A 14,258-nucleotide genomic window follows, 5' to 3' on the forward strand; every position below is an offset into this window, starting at 1 on the left:
CACACACCATCTCCTACTATAGTCCTGCCAAAGGCATTTCCTACCCACAAAAGGCAGAGTCACATGTGGAAATAGCCATGTTGTGTGTCAGTTTTGCTGCAGTTACTGTACAGAATTCTATGTGGGCATGACAGGTAGGCCTAGATAGCTGTTTACTTACATGAATGACCACTGCCAAACTTTGACAAACTTTCAGCTTGACCATCCAGTTGTTGAACATGCTGCACACCACAACACAATTGATTTCAGCACTATGGGGGCCATTGGATATTTGCTTCCAGCACAAGTTTCTGTGGACTACACACATGGGAATTGTCTCTCCAGCATATGCTGCCCTCTCACAATTCCCTTGACCTGAACCTCTCCTAACCTATTTCTCACTGCCTTTCCTTAGCTTTTCCCTTCTCTCTTCTGTTCACACCACCCCTTCCCTGTCCAAATTGTGTACTGCCTCTCTATGTATGTATTTTATGAGGTGGTACCCTAAAAAATGGAGTTAATTTTTAAAAGCTATATATTTTCAAATTGTTTACTAAACAACCTTATCCCCTTCAAAATACTCTCCACTACAACTAATACATTTGTCCCAATGTGCTTCCACTGTTCAAAACATTTTTTATAGTCATCTTAGCTGACAGCTCCTTCCTTGCTTTTTACTTGACTGCTTCCACAAACTGGTGTCCTTTCATGCCTCTTTTCACGTGTAGAAATAAAAAAAAGAGTCACACGGTGCCAGGTCAGATGAGTAAAGTGTGAGGGGCAGTGGAACCATGTCATTTTTAGCCAAAAACTGTCTAACAGAGATGACTTCTGATGCAGGTGAAAGAATCAGTCTCCTAACTGCCATAAATCAAATCTTTTTTCTGACTGAACCAAGCTCCAAGATAAACCACTAATCTCTGACAATTGATCAGTTGTCTGTTGACAGTCTGTAAGCACGAGCTCTCGATTTTTTCCAATATTTTTGTTGATTCGGGCAGATGATGGACTTACATCCAGAACAAGGTTAATCATTAATTGAGATGTTGCCATTTTTAAATTGAGCAAACCACTCTTACACTTGAGTTTTTCCCATAGTGTCATCTTGGTAAGCTATTTCAACATTAAAACAGTTTCAGCAGGATTTTTATGCAGTAGAAAACAAAATTTCACAGCTGCACATTGTTCACTTAAATTTGCCATCATAAAAAACAAAACACGAACAAAACAGCACTAGCAAAAACAATCACTGCAGATGAACAGAACAAGCCAGGTCAACAATAGGCAGCACTGAAGTGGCAATGAGTTGTGCTATACTCGTCTACGGGCAGAAATGCATACTACACGAGCTCCACCCATGGCAATGTTATTTTGGATTTTTATGGGGATCCCCCTCATACCTACTCTACCCTCTGAACTTCTTTCTTCTTCTTGTGCAGTTGCTGAGACATATGTTCAAAGACCTGTCTTGCACCATCCTGCTAACCTTCCCCCCCCCCCCCCCCTTGCTCTGACTTGTGCATCCTTACCTAGACCCTCACCACTTCTCTCAGCCCAGGCAACTGCTCCCTCTGTTATGTGTGTCTATGTGCTACACACCAGTCTGCTTATACACTGAAGTACCAAAGAAACTGGTATAGGCATGCGTATTCAAATACACAGCTATGTAAACAGTCGGAATACGGCGCCGTGGTTGGCAACACCCGTGTAAGACAACAAGTGTCTGGTGCAGTTTGTTAGATCAGTTATTGCTGCTACAATGGTAGGTTATCAAGATTTAAGTAATGTTGAATGTGGCATTATAGTCGGCGCACGAGCCAAGATGGGACAGAGTATCTCCGAGGTAGTGATGAAGAGGGTATTTTCCTATATGACCATTTCATGAGTGTACTGTGAATATCAGGAATATGGTAAAACATCAAATCTCCAACATCGCTGCAGACAGAAAAAGATCCTGAAAGAATTGGACCAACAACAATTGAAGTCAATGTGACAGAAGTGCAACCCTTCCGCAAATTACTGCAGATTTGAATGCTGGGCCATCAGCAAGTGTCATTGTGTGAACCATTCGACAAAACGTCATTGATATGGGCTTTTGAGCCGAAGGCCCACTCATGTACCCTGCACGACACAAAGCTTTATGCCCCACCTGGGCCCGTCAACACCACCATTGGACTGTTGATGACTGGAAACATGTTGACTGGTCAAACGAGTCTCATTTCAAATTGCATCGAGCAGATGGACGTGTAAGGGTATGGAGACAACCTCATGAATCCATGGACCCTGCACGTCAGCAGGAGACTGTTCAAGCAGCAGGAGACTGTTCAAGCTGGTGGAGGCTCTGTAATAGTGTGGGGCGTGTGCAGTTGGAGGAATATGGGACACCTGACTCATCTAAATACAACTCTGATATGTGACATGTACGTAAGCATCCTGTCTGATCACCTGCATCCATTCATGTCTTGTGCATTCCGACGGACTTGGGCAATTCCAGCAGGACAATGTGACACCCCACACATCCTGAATTGCTGCAGAGTGGCTCCAGGAACACTCTTCTGAGTTTAAACACTTCCGCTGGCCCCAAACTTCCCAGACATGAACATTATAGGCACATCTGAGATGTCTTGCAATGTGCTGTCCAGAAGAGATCTCCACCCCCCCCCCCCCCTCCCCCCATATTCTTACGGTTTAATGGACAGCCCTGAAGGATTCATGGTGTCAGTTCCATCCAGCACTGCTTCAGACATTACTCGAGTCCATGCTTCATCGTGTTGCGGAACTTCTGTGTGCTTCTTTGGCTCTTCGGTGTAGATGAGGATTGCCTTCTTCTTGTGCCAAGATAGGTCACTTATCAAGAATATGTAAAATTAAGATATTTGTAGGTATTTGGTTTTGCAACTCTCTCTCTGTCAAGAAGGCTAGACTACAGGAAATTGACCAAACAGTTGCAAATTGTGGTATATCATGGGTATTAATGAATAATATAACTGCAATCGCTGTTGTATTAGACTGTGAAAGTGTATGTTAAAGTTGTTCATCAAGAATAGTTTGAATTTGTTGCTGAAAGAGATGACACTTTAATAAATGCTTTGCACAGCAGTTTTTGAAAGACGGTGGTGTAAAAGCAACAGATAGCAAGTTCTATGAAAGATTCATCTATGGCAGCAACACAGGCTGGTGATGACTGATAAAGACCACAAACCCACATTTTCTGGAGCATTAGTCTACTAAGATATTTACAGTGTGGTGGAAGAAAATGACTTCCAACTTGACTGGCACTTTGCTGCTTTTAAACATGATTTTTTTTTTTTTTTAACAGTAATGTGACTATGTTTGCAGACACAAAATTTAACTCCAAACTAACGAACAAGCTGAGAGAAATTTAGAAGCAATAAATGGAAACAACAGAAACTACAGTTTATGTGATCAATGAAACTTGTAGAAGCCATTACTTTACTGGGAAGGTTATACAGGGTGACACAGAATAACGGTAATGTTTGAAATGAGTAGGGGCAGCCATGGGCAGGTGGCAGCACTGCGAATTGTGATAGTTAGCAAGTAAACAGTCCACCATTTCAGTAATTATGGATCAGTGGAATGGACAACAGCATGTGTTAGCCATAAAAATGTTTTATAAAAACAATGATAGTTTGGTAGCGGTGCAGAGGGAGTTTCGACGTTTTTATAATTTAGGACGTCATGATGCTGTTCCATCAAAACACATGATAAAATGTTGGATTAATAACTTTGAAGGGACTGGATCTGCCCTCAAGAAGAAACCAACACAATGACAAATAAGTGTGCATTCTCCAGTGAACATTGGTGTTGTATGCAAGTCTGTCTTACAGAGCCAACGGCATTCAATTCATAAGCAAGCAGCAGTGATCGGAATGTCTCGGGAGAGTACTTGCAGCATTCTTCATCTTGATTTAAAATTTCATCCATACAAACTACAGATGGTGCAACAATTGAAGGACAATGATTACTGGTTACGATTAGGATTGTGTCAATAAGTGATAACAAAAATAAACAATGACAATAAATTTCTAAACAAGTAGTGCATATCGGGTGAGGCACTTTTTCATCTCGCAGATTATTTGAATAAACCAAACTACTATTACTGAGCAAACACAAATCCCGATGATATTCATGAGCGCCCTTTACACACTAGTAAAGTGACAGTATGGTGTCATGTTTCATCACATGGAATTATCGGACCGTATTTTTTTACAAATGAACAGTGAAACACAATAACTGTCAATGCCAATCGTTATGTGGAGATGTTATGAACTTTTGTTACACCTGCATTGAACAACTTTCCAAGCATTAAAGAAGCCTGGTTTCAGCAGGACGGAGCAACATCACACACTGCACAGCAATCAGTGGCATATGTGCAAGAATTGTTTGGTAACCATGTGATCTCACGATTCAGTAACATTCCATGGCGCCCCCTAGATTGCCAGATTTATCTGTTTGTGATTTTTTCTTGTGGGGCTACCTCAAGAGCAAAGTCTACATGACTCAACCAAGAACCCTGGATGAGTTAAAACAGAGATTTAGGAGCAGTCAGTGAGGACTCTCAACAGCCGAAAAAAATGACAAATGCCATCAATGTTTCATAAATGTTAAAGTTGTAAAGTTTCAATTATTATGAGAGCATTTTCTCTCCTTCATCGTTTCTAGTTTTATTGGATTGTGGAAATATTCCTGTTTTTCTGTGTCACCCTGAAAGTCTACATACATACTCCCCAAACCACTGTACAGTGCATGGCAGAGGGTACCTTGTGTCACTACTAGTCATTTCCTTTACTGTTCCAATCACAAATAGAGCAAGGGAGAACTACTGTCTATAAGCCTCCGTACAAGCCCTAATTTCTCCCATCTGATATTCAAGGTCCTTATGCAAAATATACGTTGCCAGCAGTAGAAATGATTTTACATGTGACCAAAATTTTCTCAGGTTCTTGGCAAGAGCTTTTGCTAAGGTATGACAGTGTAAGTTGCTGTTTGCTTCATGCATTGATCTTCTTACAAACACACGGATTTCCATGAACTTCTGCTTTTTTTATATTTGTGTGTTCTTTTTTTAACCAATAATGCAACAATCCACTACCTCAGCATTTTCCAAACTTTATTATTGAATCACGGAGGGTCTTTTCCATCCTTCATCCACATGTCTCCAGAGAGCAATTTAAGTCAGTTTCAACTTTGCCTGTAATTCCTCTGTGTCTATCATATTGGAATGAAATTATGTCCACTCATTGTCTAAGTAGCATGCTATCAACTGCTTATCATCATTTTCTAGCATAAATACTCTCTTTACCTTCATGATGGAATTATCAACTTTACTAACCATTATCACTATTATGGCATCATCATCATCACTAACCTCCGTCTCTATACTCACACTAAGGTCAGGCCTGTTCATAGCTACAAAGTCTAAAATATTTCCATTGTGTGTGGGTTGTCTAACTACTTGTTCAAGGCAGTTTTTGAAAAAAGTATTCAAAGGTGTTTCACAAGACTGTCTGTCAATGTCACCTGCAGTAAATTCATAAATGTCCCAGTCTATACTTGGTAGACTAAAGTTGCCTCCAAGTAATACTGCATGATCTGGGTATTCGTGCTCTGCTGACATAGAACAGGGTGGCTGGTAAAAACATCCAATAATTAACTTGGGTTCACCTAGATCTGCTACTTGCATCCAGATGACTTAGTTTTGCAATCAATAGTCACAATATTTTTGTCAACAGCCATGAACCCTCTCCCTCATATGGTGTATAATCTGTCTTTTTCATGTGTGTCCCATGCCTAGCAAAATATTTTGGAGCCTACTATTTCAGTTCGTCCAGCTCTTGGTTCAGAGAATAATTTGAATGCCACAAGTTCTCTGCAGTGCAGTAAGTTCAGGAACTTTGTTACATATACTTCGACAATTTTCCATTACACTTTTGACAGTCGAAGTGTCCTTACTTTGTATGCGATCTGATTTCTCTTCCTGCTTATCAACTGGCAAGTATCCATCAGATAACCTCAAACTACTGCATAGCCTAAAAATCTCTCGTGTACACTCCACAAGTACTCTGCTTTCTGAGTAGTTACTTCTTTTGTGTGGTGCACTGCTGACCGATCAAGGGGAGTCGTACAACTTTCCAGCCCATAATGCAGATCCAGAAATCTGCACCCATGAATGTCATGGAATCAACAGAGCCTTTGCTTGAAACATTGCACTACGCTCCAAACCAAAGGGCCCCGATCAACTCTGGGCATGATGATGCAAATTGTGAACTCTGATTGCACCTTGTGAGTGAGACCAGTCAGTCTTCATCACTTCGCCAGCCACCTGTAAAAACTGAGGATGACCTCAGACCCAAACGACAGGTCTCATTGGTGCTGACTGTAGTAACAGCTTGCAGACTACTGCATCTTGCATTTTCAGTAGCCACAGGTAGGGCCTCTAAGTCTTGGAGGAGACCACCAAGGCAGACACACCAAGTGTGCATTGGATTTCTTTCCAGCCCTCATTGCTCTTTCCCTAAGAGGCTTCATAATGCACCTAACATTGGAGTTCCCAATAACTAGTAAACTCCCACCCATGTGCCTGATCGGACCCTGCTGAAGTATCAGCTACCTGTCAAATTACAGAGTGAATGGGCAAAGCCAGACAGCCAGCCTCCACGTTGACACTGCCTCAAGTGATGCAGTTACGTAAAAACCCACCACTCACTCTACAGTGAGTGTGGATCCCCCACATCAGGTATGCTGGAAGGTGCCTCGATAGCAGAGCCCATGGGTGAAACAACTGACATCAGTTACTCCACTTCCGCCACACCCCGAGGCAACAGCCTGCAGACAGCTGACCATGGCAATATGTGTCTTCAGCTGTTTGCAATCTGTGGCCAGCTCCTCCTGCATCTGCACACAGTACACATACACCCTATCCATTGTACTACTACTAACTTAAGAATTAAACTATGAAAACTAACAAGATAGCTAAATAAGTGACTTGCTAATCTCCTCACCAACAGAGGCTGATGGCTGACAGAGATTTAGCTCACCAAACAAGAATGATGCCCTTACATGATATACTACAGAATTATAAAAAAAGCAGATTATGTATTGTGTTGCATATTCCATATTACATAATAGCATCTGGACTGGAATGAGTGAAGACTTGTAATTCATTATTGTGTTCACATCATTAACAATTACATACAGAGGTTAACAAGAAACATTAACAATCACACCCTCAGGTTTGAAATATAAATTTCAGACATGATCCAAGAAAGTGCAAGGACCGTTTTCATAACTTACAGAACACAAAGTGTTTTATAAGGTGTGATTAAAGCAACAAGAGACATTAAAATGGGAAAACACACAAATATATGAGAAATAGTCTCATCTGTCCCTGTTGCAGAATACATATAGAGAATATAAATGTTTTTAAGCAAAAATTCCTTTAACTTACATTTAAATAATCGGTCAGTACCCCCTATGGGCTTAATACTTCTTGGAATTGTGTTCTCTTCTTGGAATTGTGTTCTCCTTATGGGACAGCTGCAAGTGTACAAGTCCATTTTGAAAAATGAACAATCTTTTATTGTATTCATGACCGGTTTTGGAACACTCAAAGTTCCATCTGGTGTAAAAAAATAAAATAACTTAATCATCTGAAGTCATTCTCATGCCAATGTTGTCGTGGAACCAGAGGGTCCATGTCAAAAGGGTAAAAGTGACAAAAATCCCATAACAACTATTCCCCCTGTGCTGTGTCACCAGGATCACAAACAGATCACGCAGCACGGGGGGAGTAGTGGTTATGGAATTTTTGTCCCTTTCACACTTTTGACCCAGAACCTGTGGTTCCATGACAACTCTGGGGTGAGGATGACCTCACATGATAAAGTGATTTTAGTTTTTACAGCAGATGATGGAACTGTAAGTGTTCCAAAACCCTTGTGTACACAATAAAAGATTGTGGGTCAAGCAACTGTCCTGTGGTTTCTTCAATTTTCAAAATGAACTTCAAACGGAGTTGAAGATTTTTGTGCTAGCGTGTTTTACTGCTTTTTGCACTAGACAGATTCTTCAGATCACATTATATGGCACATTTCCTTCTTGTGTTGTGATGGTGATGTTATTCATTTTGAGAGTTTGTGAAGCATGAATGTCATGATTGAAAAGAGATATTGTGATATAGTTATCAACATCCCTACTTGGTAAAAAGATTAAATGAGTTCCTGCAGAAATTCCAGATACAACTCTGACATTTTTCTCTGAATGAAATACTTCTTTCAATAGTGGTGAATTACCCCAGAAGATGAGTCCATAGCACATCAGTGAATGGAAGTAACTGAAATAGGAAGATTTTGAACACTGATGTCTGATTTTGGAGGTATCTGGATAGCAAATATTGCTGAGCTAATCTTTCACAAGATTCGGAGGTTATAGTGCTCTCATTATTCTTGCTCATCCTCTTCTGCTTCCAAGAGGTTGCCATGAAAGTACTCTCTTGGGCCATCTGTTTTCATTCATTCTTTTGACATTCCCAAACCATCGTAACTGTTGTTGTTCTATTCTATCCATAATACTATAATCAGTCTGCATCCTTTCTCTAATTTCCTCATTTCTTAGGTCAAGAAGGGAAATTCTATATGCTCTTCTCAAGTATTTCATTTCTGAAGCTGTAAGTCTTTACTTTCCATGAGTTCCCAGTACTCAGTCCCATAGCTTCTTATTGGTTCCACCTTGGATTTATATAAATCCTTTAAACTCATTTCCGTGAGACCAAGGTATAGGACTTAAATTTTGGATAGCTGCCTTTCCGTGCCTGCTCCGTTGGCTGTCTCTATCACATCTTCCCTGTACATCTACACTGTGAAGTATATGGCAGAGGGTATGTCTCACCGTCCCCTTATTATGGTTTCTTCTCATTCTGTTCTCATATAGAGCAAGGGAAAAATGGTTGTTTAAATGCCTTTTTGCATGCTGTAATTAATTTAAACATGTCCTCATGATTCCAATGTGAACAGTACATAGGGGATTGTATTATAGAGTCGTCATTCAAAGCCAGTTCCTGAAACTTTGTGAGTAGACTTTCTCGGGATAGTTTACATCTATCTTCAAGAGTCTGCCAGTTCAGTTTGTTCGGTATCTCTGTAACACTCTCCTATACAGATCAAGCAAAACTGTGATCATCCATGCTTTCTTTCTCTGTACAGGTTCAATATCCCCCGTTAGTTCTATTTGCTACGTGTACAAACTCTCGACCAGTATTCTAGAATTGATCGCATGACTGATTTGTAAGCAATTTCCTGTGTAGACTGATTACATTTTCTCAGTATTCTACCGAAATTGAAGTGTATCACCTGCTTTACCCACAGCTGAGCCTTTGTGATCATTCCATTTCATATCCCTACAAAGCGTTACACCAATGTGTATTGCATGAGTTGCCCAACTGATGTTATAGGATACTACATTTATTTTGCTTTGTGAAGTGCACAATTTTACATTTTTGAACATTTTGAATGAGATGCCAATCTTTGAAAACTTATCGAGATCTGATATGCAGCTTCTTTGAGACAGTACTTCATTATAGATACCTCTGTCATCTGCAAGAAGTCCGAGATTACTATCAATATTGTCAGCAAGGTCAGTAATATACATCATGATAGAATGCTACCCAGTTACTTAAACGCCGCCAATGTACAATTTACTTCCCTCTTCTCCACAACATAGATACTCCATCTTCTCAAAATTAATTTTTGAGCCTCACTTTTTATACTCTTCCAAAAACTTCCTCCCCTTCATCATTTGCTTCAATGACCTGGTCATCAGTGCAGGAAAGTATTACATACAGTGGTTCCCTACTTCAGTTCACATGCCCATGCACTTTCTGCACCATAGATCCACTATCCTTGCATCAATCCTTTAGTTATTCTGAAGACCTATCCACAGATTTCTTTTCCCCACTTTAATAACACATTCTGCTGACTTATAGAGGTTTATGATACTTCTTACAAAAATTTTTGCCAATTCCTCTGACCACAGCACCTCAAACTATAGCTTTAGGGGCATTGTGTCATATGCTTTCTCCAGATCCATGGAGACCAAACGACTGCTTCAATTCCTTTCCAGTTTCTTCGCCATGATTTGCCTTAGGGTAAGAATGTTATCTACACTGACCTGCCTCTTCTAAAGCCAATTTGTTCTTCCACTTGATTTACAAACATTCTGCATTTTTTATTTGAAAATCCTCACCTACGGCCTGGCTGATTGAACTTGTGATAATGCTGCCATGGTAATTGCTACACACTTTCTTACTCCCCCCCTTTTTTTTCCATACATTTATTAAATAACATGCTTAGGTACTCATACAGAATACTTAGGCCACACGAAATTCTACTGGTACATTTCCAGGCCCTGGTGATTTCCCAATTTCCATTTGTGTAGCCACCTCCTTGTACCTCTTTCATAGTTATTTTCCCTACCTCTTTGCTGTCCTGCATCTCCCACTTCGACCAGAAATGATATTTTAATTAAAGATGAATTAAATTTTTTGATAGGTAGTTGTAAGTACAAGATTATAGTATTATAAAGGGAACATTTCCCACTGCTCTGCAAAATTATATTTATTCAGTTATGTCAGGTGACACCTGAAGACTGCTTAAGAAGGCAAAAGCTAGTTTGTGACCAAGTAAATATAATTTTGCAAAACATTTGGAGGTATTTCCTTTTCAATAAAATACTTTATATATTATTTGGTCAGCTCCCAGTACTACTTCCATCATACTTAATATTCCATATTTTATCAGCAGTGTACATAGTATGGTAAAAGTAGTTAAGTCTTTATGATACAAAATACCTTATTGAAAGCAAACTTAAAGTAGCAATATTCAGTTGTAGAAGTATGTCAGATATTTTGAACGCATTGCCTAACTGCTGTTAGTCCACAGCTTTCATCCAAGCCTGGACATCACATGTTACACTAGGAATTTAATGAGATACTTGATCAGTATTACATTGTAGGAGGAAGACCTCTATTCCTGGATTGCTCTTTTCAGTGAACATAGGAAGGGGGGGGGGGGGGGGGAGGGGGGGGGCAATTATTTCCAACATTACATTCCAGTAAAATTGATGGATATTTATTTTGTATGAACAGTTGTACTTTTTATTGAATGTTTCATTTGTCTAATCCATTGTTTCAGAAATGTCTTTGGCAGTTCCAGTAGCAAATTCCCTCACATTTGTGTTCACTGCAGCTACAGGTTGGATCTTGGGAGAAAGCTTACCCAATGCCAGTGAGTACAGCTTCAGAAGTGTTTAGCTTCATTATACCACAAAGTAAAGTATGCCTCAAAGTAATGACACACAAAAACTGTAGAATATCAACATTAAGCACACATATATAGCTTCTGAAGATTTTTATATCCAAATATAACAAAAATGTCGCATGAAAACAGCAGCCTGCTCAATGTATTTGAACTTCCCACAAGTCCTGTCCAACCAGAGCAAGTCAGAGACTTCGAGAATGTGAAATCTCTGGCTTAGTTAAATGCGCTCCATGATCAGCACTAATCAAGAGCATAGATTCCAAAAACATAAATCATGTGAAACACAACTCATACTTTTCTCACATGATGTATTGGAAGCTTTGGATCAAGGCAGTCACATAGATTCCATATTTACTGACTTCTGTAAAGCATTTGGCTCAGTACCACACCTACACTTATTGTAAAGAGTCATATGGGTATCAAGTAAAATTTGTGACTGAAATGAGGACTTTTTGGTAGATAGGACACAGTACATTATCTTGCATGGAGAGTCATCATCACATGTAGAAGTAACTGTGGGTATGCCACAAGGAAATGTGTTAGGACCATTGCTGTTCATTTTGTATATTAATGACCTTGCGACAAAAATAATGGGAACCTCAAACTTTTTGCAGATGATGCAGTTGTCTATAAAGAAGCTGTATAAATATTCACTCAGGTCTGGAAAAGATTCCAAACTGGTGAAAATATTGGCAACTTGCTGTAAATGTTCAGAAATGTAAAATTGTGCACTTCACAAAATGAAAAAATAGTAGTATCTATGACTATAATATCAATGAGTCACAGTTGGCATTGGCCAATTCATACAAATTCCTTGGTGTAACACTTTGTAGGGACATGGAATGGAATGATCACATAGACCCAGTCAAACTTCGGGGTATTGGGAGAATACTGGGGAAGTGCAATCAATCTACAAAGGAGATTGCATACAAATCACTCATGTGACCCATTCTAGAATATTGCTGAAGTGTGTAGAACCTGTACCAAATAGGACTAACTTGGGTTATTGAACATACAGAGAAAGGGGCAGCATGAATGGTCACAGGTTTGCCTGACCTGTGGGGCAGACGCTCCAAGATAGACGTAAATCATCCCGAGATAGCGTATTGCCAAAGTTTCAAGAACCGCCTGTAAATGATGACTCTACAAATATACTACAATCTCTATGTACTGCTCAAGCAGGGATTGTGAGGACAAGATTAGAATAATTACAACACACAGAGAGAGAGCCAAACACAATCATTCTTAATTTCTTAGACTTTCCTGGCGATTTTGTGAAATCTCGTTGAATTGGGTGTACTGCCGGTGGTCTGTGTTTTTCTAACACAATATTTCGACATCATACCTTGGTGTCTTCATCACGTGCTGAAAGTTCAGTCACAGGAAGCACCTGATGAAGACGCCGAGGTACGATGTTAAAATATTGTGTTGCAGAAAAACGCAGGCCACCGGCAGTACACCCGATTCAATGAGATGTCACAATCATTCTTCCCACAATGCATACCATTCTTCCTGCAATCCATACTTGAACAGAATGTCAATCCCGGACAGCTAGTACAATGTGCACCTACACAGCGCTGATGGACCAGTTTGTGTGTGTGTGTGTGTGTGTGTGTGTGTGTGTGTGGGCGCGCGCCCACTATTGTAGTGTGTAGAATATCATTAAGAAGTTCATATCTCTCTCTCTCTCTCTCTCTCTCTCACACTCTGACACACACACACACATACACACACACACACACACACACCTCTTTCACATGTGGTTTGTTTCTGAAGTTTTCCTTTCTGTATTTACTATTTTCTTGTGTTGCTTTGAACAAAAGCTCACCTAATCAAATGCCTACACAAAGGCAACTTTGGTTGGTACCAACTGGGAGGGTGGGGTGGGGTGGGATGGGGGGGTAGAGAGAGAGAGAGAGAGAGAGAGAGAGAGAGAGAGATGAACTTATTAAGGTCAATAAGTTAAGTTCTGTTAATTTTACACAGAAAAGAGTAATAAAATATCCAAATAGAGATGGTACACAATCTAGCTTTTAGAGTGGAAGTAGCAGCAGTTCTGCAGTCACATTAAAAAACTACAAAGATAAATTATGTCAATACGAGATACCTGGGCTCTCACAGATTGGAATAAATCCACATTCTTAAGTGTGTTTTTATACTGTTAGTATATTATCCTATATTTATTCTGTTGGAACTACATGTTTGATTCCACACAGGGTTACTTGAAGAAGAATTTGATAGTGATACAAATGATATTTATAGCTTTAAAATTATACTTGTTCACATTGCTTGCTGATTTACTGCTAGTCAATATTGAACTTATTTCTACAGAGACCGTGTGTGGCAGTACATTGATAGTGTGTGGAATATCACTTTGCTGTGTGGACAAATTCCTCATGCAAAATGGAGGAGGTGGTGCTGGATGAAGCTGTGGTATCATTTTTGTATTTGTTTCATAAATGGGACGGTATAAAATAAAAGATTTCTTTACTGCGTATTAATCTAATATTCTGAAGTTTGTCATCTCCTTACGCTCTCCTGATTTTTTTTGTTGTGTGTGTGTGTGTGTGTGTGTGTGTGTGTGTGTGTGTGTGTGTGTGTGTAGGGGGGGGGGGGGGGGGGCACTATGCATATTGTACAGGTACACATTTTTCTTGGCTTTGTCTGGACATTCTGCCTTTTCCTCAGTGAAGGTGGACTATATCCCCTCACTGTCAACCCTAGGAATCAAACACTTTTGTGTGAAGAAGCACTGTAGTAGCTTTTCTGAATGCTGTACTACATTCTTCCATGCTTTGATTAAGCTGCTGGTGTTAGAAAGGTGGTAAATCATTTTCAGGTACTATGGTAGCATTACTTATGACTTCTCTGAAAAGGAAAATCATTTCCAGCAGTGAGTATAAATGTTTTGTATGCAACACAAGCAAAAGTTCAGAGCTGCAGTGT

The 14,258-nt window shown here is 39.8% G+C and overlaps 1 protein-coding gene across 2 annotated transcripts in view; it reads left to right on the forward strand.

Moving 5' to 3' along the window:
• The window catches only part of LOC126092104 (transmembrane protein 234 homolog), a 31,871-nt gene extending 18,064 nt beyond the window's left edge, over positions 1-13,807 (forward strand). For both annotated transcript variants that reach the window (XM_049907535.1, XM_049907536.1), the window contains exons 4-5: positions 11,187-11,279; positions 13,644-13,807. In XM_049907535.1, the coding sequence (XP_049763492.1) occupies positions 11,187-11,279; positions 13,644-13,738 (188 nt within the window). In that variant the 3' untranslated portion in view covers positions 13,739-13,807. The remainder of the gene's footprint in view (positions 1-11,186; positions 11,280-13,643) is intronic.
• Positions 13,808-14,258: the final 451 nt, after the last annotated feature.

This window comes from Schistocerca cancellata, chromosome 7 (assembly GCF_023864275.1).
Source record: "Schistocerca cancellata isolate TAMUIC-IGC-003103 chromosome 7, iqSchCanc2.1, whole genome shotgun sequence".
Taxonomy (NCBI): Eukaryota; Metazoa; Arthropoda; class Insecta; order Orthoptera; family Acrididae; genus Schistocerca; species Schistocerca cancellata.